Source organism: Candoia aspera, chromosome 13, assembly GCF_035149785.1.
Source record: "Candoia aspera isolate rCanAsp1 chromosome 13, rCanAsp1.hap2, whole genome shotgun sequence".
NCBI classification, from domain to species: Eukaryota; Metazoa; Chordata; class Lepidosauria; order Squamata; family Boidae; genus Candoia; species Candoia aspera.
Genome location: NC_086165.1, coordinates 17,340,620 through 17,361,426, shown reverse-complemented (window position 1 = coordinate 17,361,426; position 20,807 = coordinate 17,340,620). Strand labels below are relative to the sequence as shown.

Sequence of the window (20,807 nt, the reverse complement as noted above, 5' to 3'; positions counted from 1 at the left end):
GTTGTCAAGTGCCCAAATCATGACCACGTGACTGCGGGGTGGTGTGACAGTCATAACTTCAAGGATGGGTCATAAGAAACTTTTTTAGCCCTGTCATATCTCCAAACCATCATTAAATGAATGGTCGTTAAGTGAGGACTACCTGTAGCCTTGCCTTCCTCTCCAGAAATTACTAGTCCCTTTAATCCATCTACCCAAAGCATTTCTTGGAGAAAAAAGCACTCCTGAATAAAGAACAAATGTTTCAAAAAGTGGTGCTCAAAAAGAGCTAGTGACATTTAAAGACAGAGTCCTTAATCAGAAACATTATAAAAACTGAACTGGGGACATTTTCCATAGCAAAGAACACATTTTCCTGTGTTAAGAACAAACAAACAAACAAATCAAGAGAACTGACATTAAACACTACACCAACTGAGGAATCTGCATATGGACTCTCCATTACTTTCAAGACACATTGCATCTGAAAATGGATGTATTGTTTTTAAATAGACCCCTTAAAAACATTTAAAAACTGATGGGCCCTAGTATTGATGCAGGTGACCAACAGGGATCTAGTTTTAGAAATGGGGCAGCCCACCCACCCCCAGAAGGTTTAAATGGGTCACCACCTATCTCAGCTTTCATGATGGTGCACTCCAGAGAATTGCTTCCAGAAAGCAGCATTTGCCATTTTAAGAAAAATGGTGCGTTTCTTTTAAAGATAGCCACAAAACCATTGAAGTCTTCAAAGGTGGATGAAAGGCAGGGAAGCGGGGGGGGGGGGGAAACCCTTCTCAAATTTGTAGCAGTGAGAAAGCAGTGGTGTGAGCACTCAAAGCTCTTTTATTTGGAAGCAAATGGGGCACAACTTCCAAGGAACTCTGCAGATTTCAGCTCTTACAGAAGATAAATACTTGCAGCTTCAGATCCCTGCCGTGTATTCACAGGAGTCAAGTTTCTGGATGGGGCGAGAGAAATTGGAACAGATTTTGACAGCTGAAGGCCTGTTGAAAGGCTTTTATTTAAAGCAAGAACCTGTTAAGGTGTTGCCTAATTAGAAGGAGGAGGAAGAGGAGGAGGACCATCTCCTGCAGGGCTTCTGCTTGGGAAATGGAACATGCATTAGTCCCAAAGAGATCCTAAAGCCTAAATACTTGGCATCCATCTGCCATGCACTGCAAAGACTTTCCATTTCTAAATAGCTGGTTTTGGAGAAGAAAGGAAGGCACAAAACCCTAAGGTTTCAGCAACCCCTTTCCAAAATGTTCTAAGCACTTCTTTTTTAAAAGCCTTCGGCCAAGAGAGCAAACCACGTCAAAACGAGAGACATTTCTTCAGGGCCAACAATGTCCGTTCCACCTTCACCTCCGGATCTTGAAACACTGCACTCAACTGCACTGTCCGTTAGAGAGACACAAAATACGTTACAAATGTACTAACTCGAATTTGTGAAACATTGCTGTTTATACAGCTGATAATTTAAAATTAACATTAAAAAGAAGGAATGAAAGAAGTAAAATGTATATGAGGAACTGGCATTACTGGATTATCGTTGGGTGGACATGAAACTAAAAACTCATTGGTTGTGACACTTGAACATTACACTGCACTGCAGTGAAAAATGCAGGAATGATTGCGGGGGGGTTAAAAATGTGCACTGTTTTGAATAAATGCTTGTTCAGTTGGAGTCTGTTCTTATTGCTTAGGGTAAGCTGATTCCAAACAATCTTCTAGGGAATCTTAAGCCTCTCAGAAATGGCTACCTTGTCAAGAAAGAAAGCTGATTGTCCTTGGGTAGTTCATGACTAATTAAAGCTAAACTAGACTGCTGCATTGCTTGCTAGGTGGGCTGCCCTTGTGAAGCAGTTCAGATAGTTCAACTGGAGTAGAAGGCAACCAGAGATGTTTGTTGGGGCTCAGGAAGGGAGCATTTTATATGAATACCTTAACACTTATTCAAATTGCCACTCTGTGGAGTCCTTGGTGCTCTCTGAGCCTTGTTGTTTTCTTGCAGATGTTTCATTGCCAAACTAGGCATCATCTTCAGTTGCCCTGAGCTTTGTCTCAATGCATAAGGAACTCATCAGGTACTGAAGATGTTGCCTAGTCTGGCAATGAAACATCTGCAAGAAAACAACAAGGCTCAGAGAGCACCAAGGGTCCACAGTTCACCCTTGAGCTACAAATATTTTCTTCGATTAACTGCCACTCTATTTGTGATGGGTGGATTTCAGGGTGTTCATCAGCTCATAGAGACAGCTGGAACCCAGGAATGCCCTACAGTGCTAACTAATACCGATGATGATTCAATTATTACATCATCATCATCATCATCATCATCATCATCATTAATATTCTTTATTTATTGAATTTACAGTCAAAGTTTTTTTTTAAATAGACACAACCTAAAGTAACAAACACATTAGGAAGGAATTAACACATTAGAGATATGTGACAAACATTAACTATTATCAACCTTCTGATCTCAACAGAAAGAACAAACTATCCAAGCTTAAGCATGATTCAGGTCAACATATATATTGTATTTAGTAATGAGGGGGAGCATTAACCCAGAGCACCAAGCATGGTACAAGACACTACCCAGCAAGGGGTGCAAGATTGCCTTGATAATTTCATCTGAGCAGAGACAGAGGTGTTCCAAACATAGGAACTTCTTCAAGGGTAAGACATTAAACCTCACTAGTACAAAGGCCTTCCTACGTGAGATGGAGTCTACATTAGGAACAGTTAGGAGTGGTGAAAGACCTACAATAGAGGCTGCCATAACAATTGTTTGAAGCTTTGGATCTCTCATTCTGCAGGTCCAGTGAAGTACGGTATCAGGAATCCCTGATTTCATTCATAGCATTTCATTATCAGTGTCATCATTTAATTACTGGTGTGCCTGATTTTATGTTTTTATTTATTTGATTGCACTGCTTAGCTAAAGAATTGCAACCACAGTCAACATCAGTGGCCAAACAATTCCAGGGCATGGGTCCACTTGAAGCATATCAAGACATGGTCATACTTAAACCACAAGTAATTGAATTGAACTGATTCAGAAAGAGGAGGACGAGGAGGACGAGGAGGACGAGGAGGAGGAAAGGGGAGAAGGACTTTGCTAAGAGCCAAACACATCTTGAGTTTAATGTACAATCAAGCTGGTTAATTACTTGGGAGTCTAATTGTTTGCACAGTGATTATTCCTCCCTGTCTAAGCAAGAGAATCATCCTTTCCCTTTCTTACTATCATGTGAGGATTCAGTAGAAGCCAAGGAACCAAGCAGCAGCTGTTCAAAATGAGGAGCAGAGCAAACCATAAACTCACCATGGTCATGCTTTCAAAACTGTTTCCCCACAGCGAGAGACTCCCACCCCAGTTTTAACAGTTTGCAACTATTTAACACCAGAATTGCTGCAACCATATTGTGTTTCACCAGACCTCTGCTGGTAATAAGCCAGCCATATAGAACAGGAATAGTGGGGAGAGGCAAAATCTCATAAAGCTAAGGAGGCAATCCATTCAGGAACCCAGAGGAGACATCACAGAGAAGTCGGAGGGGGAATCATTCATGGTGGGAGTGGCCACTTGCAGAGGAATCTTCAAAGAAACAGGGGCTGAGGAGTTTGTGGCACCACCACCCTCATCAAGCCCAAGCAACTGAAACAAGTCCCAGGCTGAGAAATTCTGCATTTGTTCCTAGTCCCTATTCTATCTGATGAAAGAGAAATTGCTGTTACAATTTCTTGCCAATAGAATTTCATTAAAATTCTCATGGGCGAGTGTGATACCCCTGCATGTATTTTGTGGCAGGGCTGTTGAAGGATCTCTATGAATCCCCTTTCTTTCATGGTACCATTTTCTTTCCAGCAGTTTGCTTCCCACATTAAACCTCAAAGAAGCTTACACGACGAAACTCCTCCCATGGACCCTTTCACAGCAGCTACCAGCTAGAAAGAAGAATCCTGCCTTTAATAAACTATTGAAGAATTTCTGCTCCCCATAAAGGAAGCTGAAGAAGTTGTCACCAAGTTGCTCTGTCCATCATTGGATGGAGAATCTGGAAGGCCTTTTTCATCCAATTCTAATTCAGTCTAAGCTTTATTGGTCTGAGTTCCTTCAAACGTTTTGGACTACAAGGATTTTTGCCTCCAACCACTGGTTCTGCCTCTAGGTCTGATCAACACTGCTGTCCCAACCCAGTTGTGGACCTCTGACTCAGGTAGTCACCTCCTCTGCCAAGGAGCTGCTGAAATGTGAGGAAATGGAAGTCCCATAAAAGTGTCTTCCTTTTTTTCCCATGCGGTGCAGAGTTAAACTCTAGCATCTGCTGCTAGCAGAGATGGGGACAACACCACTGTAGGAGACTGAAGAAGATCATGGAGGATCAGACTGTCAATGACCAATAACTAGTTGCTATTTTATCAGTCACAGAAGGGTGCCAAAAGGACAGGATGCTGGAGAAGAAGAGTAGAAGAGGACAACTATGTTTCTGCCCATACTGGGAATTTCCCCACCATGTCTTACAGAATTATTTTGGAGTAGCTCCTCCAGTACAGGGCTTTGCACAATTAGAAGCCCTGTGAGTTCAGTTCCGTTGCTGACCCACAAAATGCCTGAATGAGATTTTGAGAAACTTCAATTCCCAAGGTTCCTTTGTTGGAAAAACTGCACCAATTAAAATGTTAAGCAACAGAGATCAACACAGCTATCTAAACAGCCACATTCTACATCATCTTCCAAAGCTTTCCAAAATACATTTAATTAAAAAAAAAAAAAACATGCCAACTTACATTCCCAAAATTTCTTCATGCTTTTTGTTATCTTTCCCCCAGATCTCAATCTCCAATACATCCTTCCTGTCAGAGAAGTAGTGAAAATCAAACTGTTCCCTCCACTGTGGATTTGCACTCTTACACAGTGTCTAGAAAACATGCAGTTATAAGATTTATTGTTTTTTCAAAAGATTGCAGCTTTCATATTTTTAAAAAAATGTACCCCCAAAAAAGGGAGGAGACTTTAAAAACAACAAGTATAAAGAAGGAACAACTGCAACACAGCAGGAAGCAGGGGGAAGCACTTTTTATACTGCATGGGGGAGAATTTAAACTTCTGACACACAAACCAAAGGGCCATGCACACTTGCATATCCAGGGAACCAGCAAGTTGCTGCATAAGACACAGAGAGCTGGGCAAAAGCTACATTTGTTTTCATTCCATTAAATCCAAATGTATTTAATAGGGTTAATGTAATTACCCTATTAAACACAAAGGCTTTGGGGGTCTCAGAGCATGATGGGGAATTTGGATTTGGATTAGGAAAGCTGGAGAGGGGATAGGAGCCCATAAGAGCATGTACCATAAGTGAATTTGTCAGTAAACAAGACTGTTGGTAATTTCCAGTTTTGCTTGTTTTCTGATTTCAGCATTTTGGACATGTAGGTGTCCTCTAGATGCATGGACTTCAAAGCCCAGAATTCTTAGCTGGAGCCATGCTGGATGGGGAATTCTGGGAATTGAAACAGACTCATCTGGAAGATGATCTTTGCTTCTGCCTGTCAAATGCATAGTTCTAAATCTTTCAGAGCCAAGAGAAACCTAAGTACGTGCTGCTTCTCCTGTCTCGTATCCTTGTCATCTCTCCCATGGAGGGCCCGTATTTTTTGCTCCATCAACCAGACAAGATCCTAGGAGCTTGCATTTTTTTTCAATTAGAGTATAATAAAGCCCCGCTTGCTCATTACTCTGAAGAAAAGCCCCACAATCTCCTTTTTTAAATTTTTTTTTGGGGGGGGAGAGATTGATTTGAGTTTCACCTATAGATGTGCTGTTGACCCTTGCTCTCATCTGGTGTTGCAGGGCACCAAGAATGCAGAGGAAACTGGGTTTTTTAAAAAAAATTATCATTCAACATTTTAAAGGAAGAATATAGACAAGAAGAAACAAAAGACATGTAAAAAGAATAAAAGGATACAATGTGAATTGTGGAATATGAGTAAATAAACAAGGGATCCAAAATGTCATAAAATTACAATTTTCCAATATATCATTAATTACTGGCAAAATTATACAACATGTTATTTTGCGAAGGAAAAACTGAAAGTCCCCATTAAGCTTTAAGCTAAGGATACCTGATTAACCATTATGTAAAACTGTAAGTGACGATCAATTAAATCGGTACAAGAAATCTAACTTTCTGTGTGGTTGAAATATAGGCTCTGTAGGTAGAAAAGCTCGTTTGTGGTCGATACAAATCTGTGTGTGAAATCATAGTCCAGGAATGACTGACTTTCTGATGGACACCTGCGTTAGCACCACTGGCTTCAAATCACATCAGTTGGTAGCACACATTACTTAGTCATACTTACCTTGCTTTTGAATTTTTCCCGGCCCATTTTCAACAAAACAAAGATTTGTGTCATGCCCCCCATGGGAATGTTCCTTCCTTCCAGTAAAGCAATGGTAACTGTTCCATTCCACAACTGGTTTTTTTGCAACGTGTCTACCAGCCTGCTGGTTCTCATGAAGCTTGCCTAAAATGGAGAAAAATACAATTTTGGAAGCTGAAAACAGGACTGTACAGCCTTACCAAGAGGGACAACCAAATTATTCTATTAATACCCTGTGATACTTCTCCATGCACTCATCTAAAAGCTGTTCCACCCAGTTTCTGCATTTATTTATATATTTAAAGGGGAAAAGTACAAAAAGGTATATTTAATTTGCCCTTAAATGTGACCTGCTCCTGGATGTTCCCTCAGGCATGAGGTTTGGGAGGTCAGGTGTGCCCATCACTGGGAGTTTGTGCTTCCTGGTTTGTCCTCCATTGTCATTATTCTTATTATTGCATTTGTTTGATTTGGTTTTAATCCTATGTACGCTGCCCAGGGTCATGATTGCAAGATGGGTGGCTATATAAATTGATTAAACAAATATATACTAGATTTAAAAAAAAACAACCCTGAATTGCTTTAAGTGCTCCACAACATCTTCCCAACATCCCACAGCTGACTACTAACCCCCCCCCCCAACCATCAATCCTGGTATAAATGTATTTAACTTTTTAGCCTAGTGGTTAAGGCAATCAGCTAGAAACCAGGAGACTGAGAGTTCTAGTGCCGCCTTAGGCATGAAAGCCGGCTGGGTGACCTTGGGCCAGTCCCTCTCTCTCAGCCCAAGAGCCAATCAGGCATGGTAGGAGAGTTCTAGTCCCGCCTTAGACCTGAAAGCCAGCTGAGTGACCTTGGGCCAGTCACTCTCTCTCAGCCCAAGAGCCAATCAGGCATAAAGAGAGTTCTAGTCCCGCCTTAGGCACGAAAGCCAGCTGAGTGACCTTGGGCCAGTCGCTCTCTCTCAGCCCAAGAGCCAATCAGGCATAAAGAGAGTTCTAGTCCCACCTTAGGCATGAAAGCTGGCTGGGTGACCTTGGGCCAGTCACTCTCTCTCAGCCCAACCCACCTCACAGGGTGGTTGTTGTGGGGAAAATAGGAGGAAGGAGTAATAGGTATGTTCGCCGCCTTGAGTTATTTATAAAAATAATGAAGGCAGGATAATAAATAAATAAATAAATATTTTTACAGCTTACAGATAAATTCACCCACACTTTCAATCCTTTGTGACTACAACAGCCTACTGGCAACACCTACTCTTTAAATGCAATACTTCCCAAATCACAGACTGGCCATCAAGGATGAAATTACTTAAGGGTTCCATGTTCCAGTCAGAGAGCTACAAGGCCATTTGCATGCAGCCCCCTGTTTGGTCCAAGCATCCAAATTAAAGCATCCCTGATGAATGGCTGTTCAGCCTGCATCTGAACACTTCCAGGGAAGGGCAGGCCATCTCTTCTCTGGAGGAGGGGTTCCACTGATGACCAGACTCAAGATGTTCCTTGATTCTGTCTCTATCAATCTCAGGCTTCAATCTTGCCTGCCTTCTAATGAAAAACATTCCCTTTTGTTGGAGAAGGTTGAGCCAAAGTAAGACTTCTCTGCTTTCTCCTCGCCAACTGTTACCATTTTGCCACCTTTGCTGAATAATATTGATATACAAATTATTTTATTCTAAAATGGAGCGTTGTGGTTCTTGGACTCCTTCACCAAACTCAACCCATTCTGAGCTTCAGTGTTCCTGACATCAGTGCCAGAGTTTCAGGCTACCTATACATTCTTTAGTACCCCATTCCTCCTATATGCATCCTTCATTTTCAGATCTTCACTAAACTTTTTATAAAGCCACATTAGTTACTTTGGCTACCCTCCATTTTTTTTCCTCCTTGGAATTGTTTGCCAACTCCCACCCACTTTGAATTCCTTTTCGCAGTAGCTTCTCCTGCCCTGCAATCCTGCTTATCATTGCTCTGAGGTTATTAAAACCCCTTTTATCAACAGGACAAAGCTCTGAGGAATAGCTCCAAATGGAGGCTGGTCTATTTATTTATTTACAGAGCCAGTAGGCCACTCCAGGCTACCAACACTGAGCAGCATACAACTCTCCAATGTGTAATTGGTTTTAAACCATATAGTCAGTGTAAAAAGAACCACTCCATAATGTTCTTATGGAACTGGGAATCATGAATAAAAACACTAACGATAACAATAAAAGACCCAATCTCATGCCGCAAGAGGAAGTTACAACAAACCAATCACCCTAATTTGATGGAACCACCAGGTTTCCACCAATTTTCTAAAAGGGAGGAGGGAAAAGCATGATCGCACATCAGGGGGGAGCACTATTTCAGAAGATGGGGGCAGCAACTGAGAAGGTACACTTACGTGGCACCTAATCAAGGGAATCTTGCTGGGCAGGCAGATGTTACTGGGAGAAGGTGGTCACAGAGATACCCAGGCCCCAACCTATGAAAGGCTTAAAGGGGACAAGCAATACCTTGAATTGCACCCAGAAGCCAACTGGCAATCAGTGCAGCTCTTAAAATAGAAGTGCCATGCAGGTGCCTTGAGGTGCACCCATCAATACTCAAGCCACTGCATGCTGACCAGCAGTAGCTTCTGGATGCTCTTCAAGGGCAGCCCCATGTAGAGCACATTGCGATAGTCCAACTGAGAGATGACAAAGGCAAAACAGGTCACAATTGGTGCACAAGATGGAGCTGGGCAAAGGTCCTCTTGGCCACAGGAGCAGCAGTGGTGAGCTCAAGAGGATCTCCAAATTGTGAACCAGCTGTGCCAGAGGGGAGTACAGCCCTGTCCAGAGTTCATAAGGGAATCTCACTGGAACTGGCAAGCCTTCGAACACAAAGCCCTTCTTCTTATTCTAAAGGGTGACTTGTTCAGCTCCCATTGCTCTCATTCAGAACACATTCAAATAGCACTTATGGGTCAAAGAAGCCATTCCCTTTTCAATCCCTATGCATCCCTATATTTCCATACACTTACAGAATTCCCTGTAAAGGAGACCATTCAACTTGCCTTAAACAGGGGATAAAAATTCCCAGGTTTGGAAAGAAAAATTGATTTTGCGTCAGACATACCGCTGCAATTTACTTTGTTTTACAGATATTTATTTATTTATACTCTCTCCTCCCCTCTCTCATACAGGACAAAACAGCACTAGTACATCCATTCTCATGAACATACTTCAAAGCTCCGACAGATCTTTTTCTTCCTTAGAGCAGCAAACTCCCTCCCCCCACCTTTCCCTTTCGACTATCCCTTTGAGGTGGGGGGGGAGAGGAAAAAAAAGATAAAAAAAGAAATGTCAGCAAAGGATCAAAGGTCCAAGATGCAATTGGCCAATTGCCCGAAAGAAGCGGCTGCACTTCCGTGAAATATGTTCTAAAATAATTGTGTGGCTTGGTGTGTCCTAATTTTTTTCGAATTGAATGTTTGTCTTGGAAAGTGTTCTTCCTAACTTGTCCATAAAAACAGGCCCACTTAAGCTCTGGGAGGGTCCATGAAAATGGAATCTAAGGCTGGCCATTAAAAAGGACCGGGAGATTGCTTCCATATGGCCAGACAGCAGGGGAGTGAAGGGGCCAAAGTCTACAGCCGGCCACATTTGGCTAGGAGCTCCTAGTCTATCCACGGACACTCGTTGCATTACAGAAGAACATCTGGATTATTGCTTGTAATGTCCCTGGGAAATATCCACTTCCCATCAAAGCCCTTTATCTATCTCCACTGTACTTTGAACATTTCATCGCATAAGGCAGCCGGGTTTGATGCAGCACTTGCTGTGCTTCAGTCCAAAGCAATTCCTCCCACTGTTTTTGAACAAACACGCTAGTCTCCCTAGGTTTTTTCCTCCTTTTTCTGGGGGTGGGGGGGAGGAGATTTTTAAGGCTGGTTCCCAGAAAGGCATAATAGACCCCCTCACTTTGGATTTTTTTTCTTGAAAGACTCAATGTGTTACAGGAATTATAGACTCAGAGGGGGGAAAGGGAGACTGGGCGGGGGTGAGGGGAGAAAAAGAAGAGAACAGGGAAGAGAAGAGAAAATGTTTGGGTTTAAATCAAAAGCAGCATCACTAGCCAGAAAGCAGGCTCCAAACTCATTGGAGGGAACTGCCTTTATTAAGCCAATACGAACTCATGGAATAGTGGGCAAACTTTGGAGTTTCCCCAAATTCTTTATGAAGCAAGCTGGTAAAGCAAAAATGAAAATCAAGGCTGTAGCATCTTCATATGTAAGGTGGGAAGAGATTGCTAGGTAGTTTTAGGATTGGTGGCAGAAGACACAAATAGCTGATCTCCTATTTCTGAAAATTCAGAACCCAGCAGTTGGCCAGAACTGTCTCCATTCTAGAAAGAAGATGTAGTAGATAACATGGGTAAGATAGATGCAACAGTCAGAAAGATAACTCACTTGTGATGAGCCCTTAAATCTGGTGTGTCAAGACCTGCACAATCACCAATTGGTGGGCAGCTAATTTTTTTTCCCCCATCCCAGCCATCCTCCAAGTTGTCAAGGCACATGGCCCCAGACTTCCAATTTTAGCTGTACAACAACTCTGAGGTCCAATGCTGCTCCTACACCACTGAACACTGTGGTTCACCAGGGATTTCCATCCAGGTCCAATTCCAACTATAGCAATGGTAAAATGCTGTGTGAAGACTGCTAGCCATTCCTGTTAACCCATTCCTTTCTACTTTTGCATGGTTCCGAACACAGGAACACTACTTCCCAAAGTCACCTTGTTTAAAGGCTGTAGCTCAGTAGGGGAAGGTCACGTTCTTTATATGTAAGGGATACTCAGGTTCAGTACCAGGAACCACAGAGAGGGATGGGAAAAACTGAAAGGTCAATGCCAGTCAAGATATATGGTACTGAGCTAGATGGACCAATGGTATCCTTGGCATAAGCTAATGTCCTATGTTCCTAGCCTTCAGCATTTCCTTTGCACTGCAAGCTGGTGCCAACTTCAATCTTGCAGCTGCAATGCAAGGACATCCAAGCTATTCATTGCAACAAGACCTGAAGATGACTCTCAAGAAATATTGGAAAACAGTAACTTTGGATAAGTGATTTAAACCTCCCTTTGGCCTACAGCAATGAGACAACCTACATTTTTGAGAATTAAGATTCAAAGCCCAAGATTTTCTCTTTAAAGTGTTTACTTACCTTCTATTCAAACAAACTCCCAAAGGGAGGAGGTTTACATTACCCCCCTTTTCTTGCTTTCTTTACCATCCCCAACTTAACAGAAAGCAGAAAAGGGTCTGGGCAGACTCCACAAATAAATAAAATGAATGCAAATGCAATTCTTAAAACAAATAAACAAACAAAATCTTGGGTTCTGGTGCCAGAATCTTCAAGGAGTCAAATTTAAATTTTGGAAGGGTTTTATGTCTTTAGTATGTCACAACTGAACTCACAAATAGCTGGAATGTTTGATCCAAAGTTGGGGTGTCTGTTGGGCTGCACTTAGATGTTTTCAAAACTCTCAAATGCAAAACTTCTGATGTGTTAAGATGCTGCTCCACTGAAAGCTGTACAAACAAAGATGAAGACATCTTTCAAACTCCTGTCCTTTAAAAGATGTGACGGGGGAACAAAAAGACCTGCGAAGAGGTCAAAGCAGCAATGCCACTTGAAAGGAAAATGGTTTGCGGCTCTTGTTGAATTCCTCTGCCCCCCACCCCTAGCTCTGCTCATTAGGCAGGCTAACCATTCTGGAGAAGTACTTTTCCCATAGGAAAAAATTAAGACAAATGAGAGGAGGCAGGTGAGCTGTCATGCAATAGAATCCCACCATTCTTTAAAATACTTCAGAAGGACAATAGCCCAAAGGAGATTTTGAGGAATGGACAAATAAAAATAAGAAAGCCAGTGAGGTGGGATAGGATGCACCACCAGAGGTGTCCATGCACACACACACACACACACAGAAGGAAGATGGGTTTTCTTATTTTGCCTTGTTTCAACTCATATTTCTTTCTCAGCCAATTTATGCAATCATTTGGACACCAAGGTGGCAATCAAATTGGTTTGGTTTCTGCACACGCGCACAGGAAGGAGGAAAGGCAAGGAGTCCACATCCCTAGAGCAAAACTCTTCACCCAATTGGTGCCCACTGAGTGTGCAAAGCATGCCCCGCACTGCAAAGGTTTCCAGCACCTACTCAAAGCAAATCTGAGATAAGAAGCTCTAACGAGGCTATTGGCAACTGCCTCTTGGATGCAAGATCTCCCAAGAGAACCACTGGCCCAGAAAGGATCAAATCTATTTCCACTTGCTTCCCTTCCACCCTTTCACTACCTTTTTAACAGAAGCAAACCTATTCCAGTTATTACCATCTCACCCACAGACAAACCCACATGGGAATGGAGAAAACTAAAAATTAATTAGATGTTCACCCATTATCATCATTCATGCAATGATAAGAGAAACCGAGTCCTATAAACTAATCCAAACATAGTAATAATCGATAGCCTAATGCAGAGTTTCTCAACCTTGGCAACTTTAAGATGTGTGGACTTCAACTCCCCGAATTCCCCAGCCTGCGAGGCTGGCTGGGGAATTCTGGGAGTTGAAGTCCACACATCTTAAAGTTGCTGAGGTTGAGAAACTCTGGCCTAACAGATGAACCACCACCACCACAAAACTCCTGAGCATTAATAGATTTCATAAGAAAAACCTTGGCTGCTAGAATAGGGGTCCCCATTCTTTTCAGCCAGCGCACACATTGATAGTCCGGGAGCATATCTTGATCTTGCAAAGACAACAATGTCATAGGGATAAGGACCAGCAATTTGGGATGCAGCCAACTGCAAAACACTAATTTATGTCAAAGCAAACTGGTACTCTTTGAAACCTCTCAGAATAATCCTAAATAACCTTTTACGATCATGATTTTCTAAAAGGGCAGGCACATCTCCAAGCAAAATACTAAATTTCAGACACGGACCATTTCTATTTTCTGTGCGGCCTATGTAGAATGTAAGGCTATTCTTGGGAATCAGGGAATGAATCTGGAGACAGATGCTACACTTTGCAGTATATTAACATCCCTTTTTAATGTTTAAAACTAACATTTTTTTGGTATTTGTTTATTTCTGGGAATGCCAGTGTAACGTTAACCTATTTTAGCCATAAAAAGCTTACATTACTGGATAACCCAAGATTTTAAAAATAAACAGCAGGGAAATCCATGTTCTGGGTAAACAAAGCCTCTCATAACAGTATGAACTTTGGATCCACTTAATTCTGAAGAAGCCATTTTTAAAGCTGCTTCAAAAGCTTTTAAGCTATGGAGTCCTTGGTGCTCTCTGAGCCTTGTTGTTTTCTTGCAGACGTTTCATTGACAGACTAGGCAATGTCTTCAGTGCCAACATCTTCATGGCACTGAAGAGGTTGCCTAGTCTGGCAATGGAACGTCTGCAAGAAAACAACAAGGCTCAGAGAGCACCAAGGACTCCACAGTTCAACCCTGAGCTACAAATATTCGCTTCGATTGGCTTTCAGGCTAATTAAGCACATTGAAAGTTAAAATTGTATCAAGAAAGTTTTTTTTTTTTTAATTACAATGGGGCAGGAGGCATGAGGAACATCAAGAGAGGTGTCATAGCATACTCTGCTCATGGGCATCACGTTGAAGGTCTCCCACCTAAGCAATCCAGGGACAATGCCTAGATGTGAAATTCTTTGGCTAAGGGTCCTGCATCAGAGTGAGTTACTTTTTCACAGTTGCAGGCTGCTCCAAGACACAGTGATAACTCCATAAAGAGCAGGGACTGAAACTTCTGCCTCTTTTTTCAAGGGAAACCTGGTGAAGATTGTGAGAAGAAGGGAAAAAAACACCAAGGAATCTTTTTGCTTCTCACTTTGGGTAGAACAAAACCCAGCTCTTCTTAAAGATTATTATTTGATATCCACACTGTTTAAGTTGTTAATATTTGATCAGATCTGCACTGTCAAGCCCATGGTAGAATGAGGGGAGGTTTTTCCCACCAAGTATTCTGAAATAACATTGTACATGGTAACTGCCACAAAGATATTCGATGTTTTCTACTGGAAAGTATGTGCAACTTCCTCTGCAGAAGAATGACTAATTATGTTGTGGGAATACATCTTGATGGCCAAACTAATTTGGTATTTCCAATATAAATCTAATTCAGAAGTTAACTCAGTTTGGAAACTATTTTTGGATTATACTGTAATTCTATATATTGGCTTGTACCACATCCAAATTTTGGGTTCCTCTTAATTTTAAGACTAGCTTAATTCTAGCTTTCAACAATCTGTTAAATAAGAATAGTACTTCAGTAGCTTGGATAGAATTTAGTGTAAATCTTCATCTTACTTTATGGCTTATAGTGTGCTGATTAATACTGCTGTTGATATTCACATATTACTTGGATTTAAAAACAATCTGTGCTTTTAAAATGATATAACATATTCAGTTATTTAAAATAACTAATGAAATATTGAAAATTATAACCTAACTCCATGACACATGAAAATTCAGTGTTTATTCACTTTGTGTTTTATTTTTATTTTTTCCCATCTCTTTTCCCTTGTCTTTTTTTCTTTTTTTTTCAAAAATACTTAACAACAATGTAACTTTTAAAAATTAGAATGAGGGGAGATTTCTAAACAGATCCGGTGACCATTTCTTCAGAATGGAGTCTGCCAAATAAATTCAGTTGGATACATTCCCAAAATGCATACACAAAATACAGGCTAAATTACCATGTTTTCTTTAAAAAAAAATATTAAAGATTTTAGGAATAGTAAAAGGTAATACAAAATACGATTAAGAGAAAAAAGAAGAAGAAAGAGAAGAAAAATATAAAGGAAAAAGAAGTGTAGAAAAAAGAAAAGAAAAAGATATTTAAGGAAGTTTTCTTATTGTTTAGTGATTAATCACGGTAGAGAAATTCACACTGAAGCAAGGGGGTAATTCTCTGAGATGCTTTCTGCCCAGGGCATTCAAACCAAATCTTGCTCATCAAGGGCTCCTATTCATGCTAACATTCTCTGCCGCTACTGTTCACCCCCTTCCTCCCCCAAATTGCCCATGCAGAGACTATCATCTTGACAATATCAAAAGCTTTAGTGCTTTTGCAAAAAGAACTTCATCTTTAAGGCTACCAAGGGGATGGTTAGGACCTCTGAGCTGAGAACTTAAGATGGGAAACACCACAAATCCCATCTGCAAGAAAGCAGCTGATGGTCTTCTGTAAACATCTAAGACCATGTTCTTCAATTAGGAGTCTTGCAGTAGCTTGGCAAAAGTGGAACTACCAGGCCTTCTGCGATTCCTCTAAATGGCATAGACACACACACACACACACACACACACACACACTTAATTAAAAAGGGCTCAACCCTTGCAAGGGTGATATCTAACATTCTTGCAAAACTGCATGTGAAGCTTTAAGAAAGACCTGCAGTGCCTGAAAATGGAGGCCGATTCCTGAACATCATACCTGCAACCAGCTGGGGAAATATGCAGGCTACCTGAGGTTGATAGAACTTGTAGGCTAGCACATGAAGACAATGCCAAATGAAGGAACCTTATTCAAATCATTGGTTCTTCTATAGCCTCTCATTGCTCCCCAAAACACTTATATTCTCCCAGTCCTCTTCTTTTTTCCTTTGTTGACTTTATGATCCACCACAAAAAAATGATCAGGAAGAGGAAATGGGGTCGAGGAAGAAACAGAGCTTGTGCCAGCACAGTTTCCACAGCTCGGTGTTTCCTAACTAAAGATAGTTATTGATGTACAATGCCGAGCTTTTACTGTGGCAGCAGAATCAATAAACTAGGAAATACTGCTTTGTCAAAAGTAGCCCAAGTAGGCTTTCTGGGAAATTCTTTACTGGCTCTCGGATGGCCACAGCAGGTTATTATTAAGAGATCCCTCCCTATCTCCAATGCTAGCTTGGGTAGGATGTGCTGAAACTTTCCTGCCCTCTAGTGACAGCAACACAAATCGACAAAAAGCTTTAAAGGATTTTGTTTTCCCCTCCCCTAATGCTTCTCTTCTGTTTTTAAAGAATGACTAAGACTTCCAAAACATTGAGAACCCAATTATTGGCCCAAATGACTTCAAAGATATATCCCGTTTAAAACAACAAATCAAAGCACCAACCCTAACTAACACATTTGCAAAAGGGAACTTAAGGAACAAGGTGTTTTGACCAAGGAGGACCATGAAGGTATCCAGAAGGAAAATGAGGATCAACAGAGGGGGGGGGGAAATGTGAGGGATTAAGAGAGGGGGCAGAAGTATAAGTGCATCAGGATAAGCCGTTAGATTTTCCTGAAGTTTGATTTCAAATCAAACCTAACAGTCCTCATCCACTTCCTTTTAGCCATTAACAAAAGCATCATTACACCAAGTACTAGTATTGTTACAATTATATTCACTGTGTATCAAGGTGACTGACAAAGTTTTCTTTCCCTTCCTATCTTCATGCTGACCTTACAAAGTAAGATTCTGTTAAGGAACTGTGCTCAGCCCAAGATCACTCAGGAAGTCTCACTGCTAATGAGGGATCTGAACTTGGTTCTCTCTGGTCTTCACCCAACGTTCTAACCACTATATTGAATCACACTGCCTCTATACAACTCAGTTGTACCTCCATAGCAGTTCTCAAAAAGTTGATTCCCTCTGCAGATCAGAGGAAGAGTCTCCTTTGAGTTTCACTTGACTCCTAGTGATTTTGTGAACACATCCATGTAATTTTCTTGGCAACAATCTGGAAGTCGTTTGTCATCGCTTTCTGCCACACTATTTCAACTTCCCTGTCTATCCTAAAGCCCTAAGATTTGCTTATGGTTTTGCATCCAAGTTCTAATCAAGCCTGACTCTGGCTCCTAACCCAGATAAGGTTGGGCACAAGCTTCCTTCCAAGTAGGTAAAGGTAAAGGTTTCCCTTGACGTAAAGTCCAGTCGTGTCCGACTCTAGGGGGCGCTGCTCATCTCCGTTTCTAAGCCTTAGAGCCGGCGTTGTCCGTAGACACTTCCAGATCATGTGGCCAGCATGACGACTCGGAACGCCGTTACCTTCCCGCCGAAGCGGTACCTATTGATCTACTCACATTTGCATGTTTTTGAACTGCTAGGTGAGCAGGAGCTGGGACGAGCAACGGGAGCTCACCCCGCCGCGCGGTTTCGAACCGCCGACCTTCCGATCGGCAGCTCAGCGGTTTAACCCGCAGCGCCACCGCGTCCCTTACTCCTTCCAAGTAACAACCAAATTTAACTGTTGATGTATTTTATGAAGTTTTCCCTCTACCCATGAAGATCATGTTCCACTGTAATATGAAGCATATTTAGGACTGGAGTTTTTCTTTTGTTTTTTTACAAAAATGTATGAACTAAATAAACATTTAAAATGCATAGATTTCAACCGTAGCTTCATGACAGTCTCTTTTATATCCATCCTTCATACTTTGCAGAAGGTATGGGGTGCATGATATAGAGATGTTCAGTAGCAATAAAAGCAATCACACCAACCAATGAACTTCCTTCAAAGGCATCCATTTGCTTTGATCAGAATTGCATGCAGACCACCAGCATCTCATTGGGGCAGGAGAAACTGTGGCCAAAAGCTGGCCTTTTGGGGGGGGGGCATTTTGGGGGAGTTTAATGGGTTAAACTGCAAAATGGGTACGGTAAGCCTTGGAGGTATCAAGCATTTTGCAGTTAATATAGAAACTGTTTTTGAAAAGAGAAAGACACAGAAATGCAACCGAAAGACAATGGGAAAGAAAAATGGTCCATGGGAGATCAAGTCTGACTCAAAGCAAAAAAAAGAACAAAACCAACAGCTATTTTCATTCATTCTAAAATACAGAAAACCTAAATCTGATGACATTAAAAGTATAATTATTTATTAAGTTCTGTTAATACAATGAAACCCAAATTTTCTCCACCTGCAACATTAAACATGTCACTTTCATGGCAACTTTTGAAGAGACCAATCTAAGGCTGTTTTCTCTTTCACTTGGCAAACCTTCACAATGACATCATGGATGCATTAACTTTGCACCACTATAGCTTCAGGGAGAAGCTAAAGAAGAACAAAAGTGAAAGACAACCTTTTTTAAAAAAGAAACCTATTCCAGTAGTTTTAAATTCCAGGAATTTCCTTGTAGATTTTGTGTGGATTTGACCTGTGCTAAATCATTCCCGGCGCATTAACTGTGATATATTATTGATAGGCTGTAATCCTAAAAAGGATGGAAATGGAGGCTGACATCACAACATATGTTCTCCTGCCCAGAAATCTGCCAGACTTACTGACAGATTTCAGTATGCCTGGTTCCAATTTAGAACAAGTTCACAAAGACATAGTATTCTTGCTGTGGAAAGGCTGACAAGAGATCCTCACTTGGCAGCACTGGCAATGTTTGAGGCAGAAAGAGTCTTCTGGAAAGAGGATGCTGCGCAAAATGGACCTTCATCCATATTCAGCTTACCGGTCTCTCTGCTCTCCATTACTACGAGCAGCTGGTTGGCTTTTTCTAGCTGAAGAAAAGGAAAAAAACACAACTATGATGACAAAGAATATGTTACCTTTGGTGCAGAACATCTTCTTCGGTTTGGCCATCGCTGTGTGCAACATTTGCCCCCAGAGGTGTAACATGGAGCATCCAAGAGAGGACCACAAAAAAGATAAGAGGGGTTGGGATAGTTAGCAATCACAGGAACTAAAAATCTAGTTTATTTGTTTACGTTAGATTCTTTTTATCCCCCTTTTATTATTTTTAAAAATAACTCAAGGTGGGGAACATACCTAATACTCCTTCCTCCTCCTCTTTTTCCCACAACAGCAACCCTGTGAGGTGAGTTGGGCTGAGAGAGAGGGACCGGCCCAAGGTCATCCAGCTGGCTTTCGTGCCTAAGGCGGGACTAGAACTCTCCTACCACGCCTGATTGGCTCTTGGGCTGAGAGAAAGTGATTGGCCCAAGGTCACCCAGCCGGCTTTGTGCCCAAGGCAGGACTAGAACTCATGGTCTCCTGGTTTCTAACTTGGAGCCTTAATCATTCATTCATTCATTCATTCTCTGTCAGTCAAGCCCCACTTCAAGTATTGCTCCAATGCTGGGCATATTTTAAGAACTCAGTTTGGAAAGGGTTGCCTGAAGGACAGTGAGGGTGGTCAGAGATCTGGAAACAGTTGTACAGGTAGAGACTAAAGGAACTGAGAATCTTTAGCCTTGAGGGGGGGAAAAGAACTTAAAAGGGCCAGATTTGTCAGCTAGCCAGTGAATAATGTTCTTATAATGCTAGCCAATGAACAACATTTGAGTTCCAGCAAGTTTGATTCTGCAGTCTGACAGCAGCACCCTAACCCTAGGGAGGTCATGGACTCCTTTCAACTCTCAAATAGAGGTTGGACAGATATTTGTCAGGGATGCTTTACAACTGCTCTTCTAACTCCTTTCCATGGTTCTCTGAGTTTGGAGCATATCCTGGTGAGGGGAAGGAGAAATCTTTCACATCCCAGGTTTTGCACCTTTTCTTGACTAGACCATCATTCAGAGTAGTAGGTGCTATCCACGTTACCATGTCCTGCTCCAAAACTTTTTCTGAATCATGGGAAGTGGTGGCTGAAGATAAGGATTTTCAGTGGGGACATCTACCTAGGTTTTCTTTTCAGAGCCAGATTTTATTTGTCCAAGCCTTTGACTTAGTCATGAATATGGGATAATGTTAATATGAATATTGCCAACTTATTTTCATATGCTTGTTGGAATTGGACTAAGCCCTCCATAAATGGAAGGGCTGCAATTCAGCACAGATGTAGCACTGAAGAATTGAGAAGGATGTAATTCTCACCAATCCTTTTTACTACCTCTTCCCAGCATCTGTTTCCACAGTTTTGGAATATAACCCTTCAGAACAACTACTCAGGGACATCAGAGTGTTGTAGTAGTAGGTAAATATTAAAAAATGGCTCCTCCTATCCTCCAGTGGAGCAACCCATGAGTGGTGTTCTGTTCCCATTAGTCTGAATCCAACTGTAATGGCTTTCTCAGAGCTTGGGAAAGAGGACGACTGCTTACAAAATATTACAAACATTGAGCATCTGCACATTCTGGCTGCAGAGAGAAACTAGGTCTAGCTGTATGGTAGGGCTGAATTGTCCTTTAACTTACTACAGCAAAAGACCATTCACACTTTTAGTTCAGTGATATCGACTCTGCCCACAGCAGGAGGAAGCGCCTGATGGACCTTATCTAGCATTAGAAGCTAAGCAGCATCAGACCTAGCTGGTACTTAGATGGAAGACCACCAGCAAATCTTAGAGTTTTAGGATATACAGGGAAGTTGAAATTACGCTGTGGAAGAAAATGACAAATGACTTTCATGCTGTTGCCAAGAAAACTATGCAGATGTGTTCA

The 20,807-nt window shown here is 41.6% G+C and overlaps 1 protein-coding gene across 1 annotated transcript in view; it reads right to left on the bottom strand.

Annotated features, from left to right (window-relative positions):
* The window catches only part of MCTP2 (multiple C2 and transmembrane domain containing 2), a 151,077-nt gene that overhangs the window by 77,138 nt on the left and 53,132 nt on the right, over window positions 1–20,807 (bottom strand). Inside the window, exons 8-10 of the mRNA XM_063314329.1 lie at window positions 18,975–19,010; window positions 6,355–6,519; window positions 4,780–4,910 (exon numbers count right to left, since the gene is read on the bottom strand). Coding sequence (XP_063170399.1) covers window positions 4,780–4,910; window positions 6,355–6,519; window positions 18,975–19,010 — 332 coding nt within the window. The remainder of the gene's footprint in view (window positions 1–4,779; window positions 4,911–6,354; window positions 6,520–18,974; window positions 19,011–20,807) is intronic.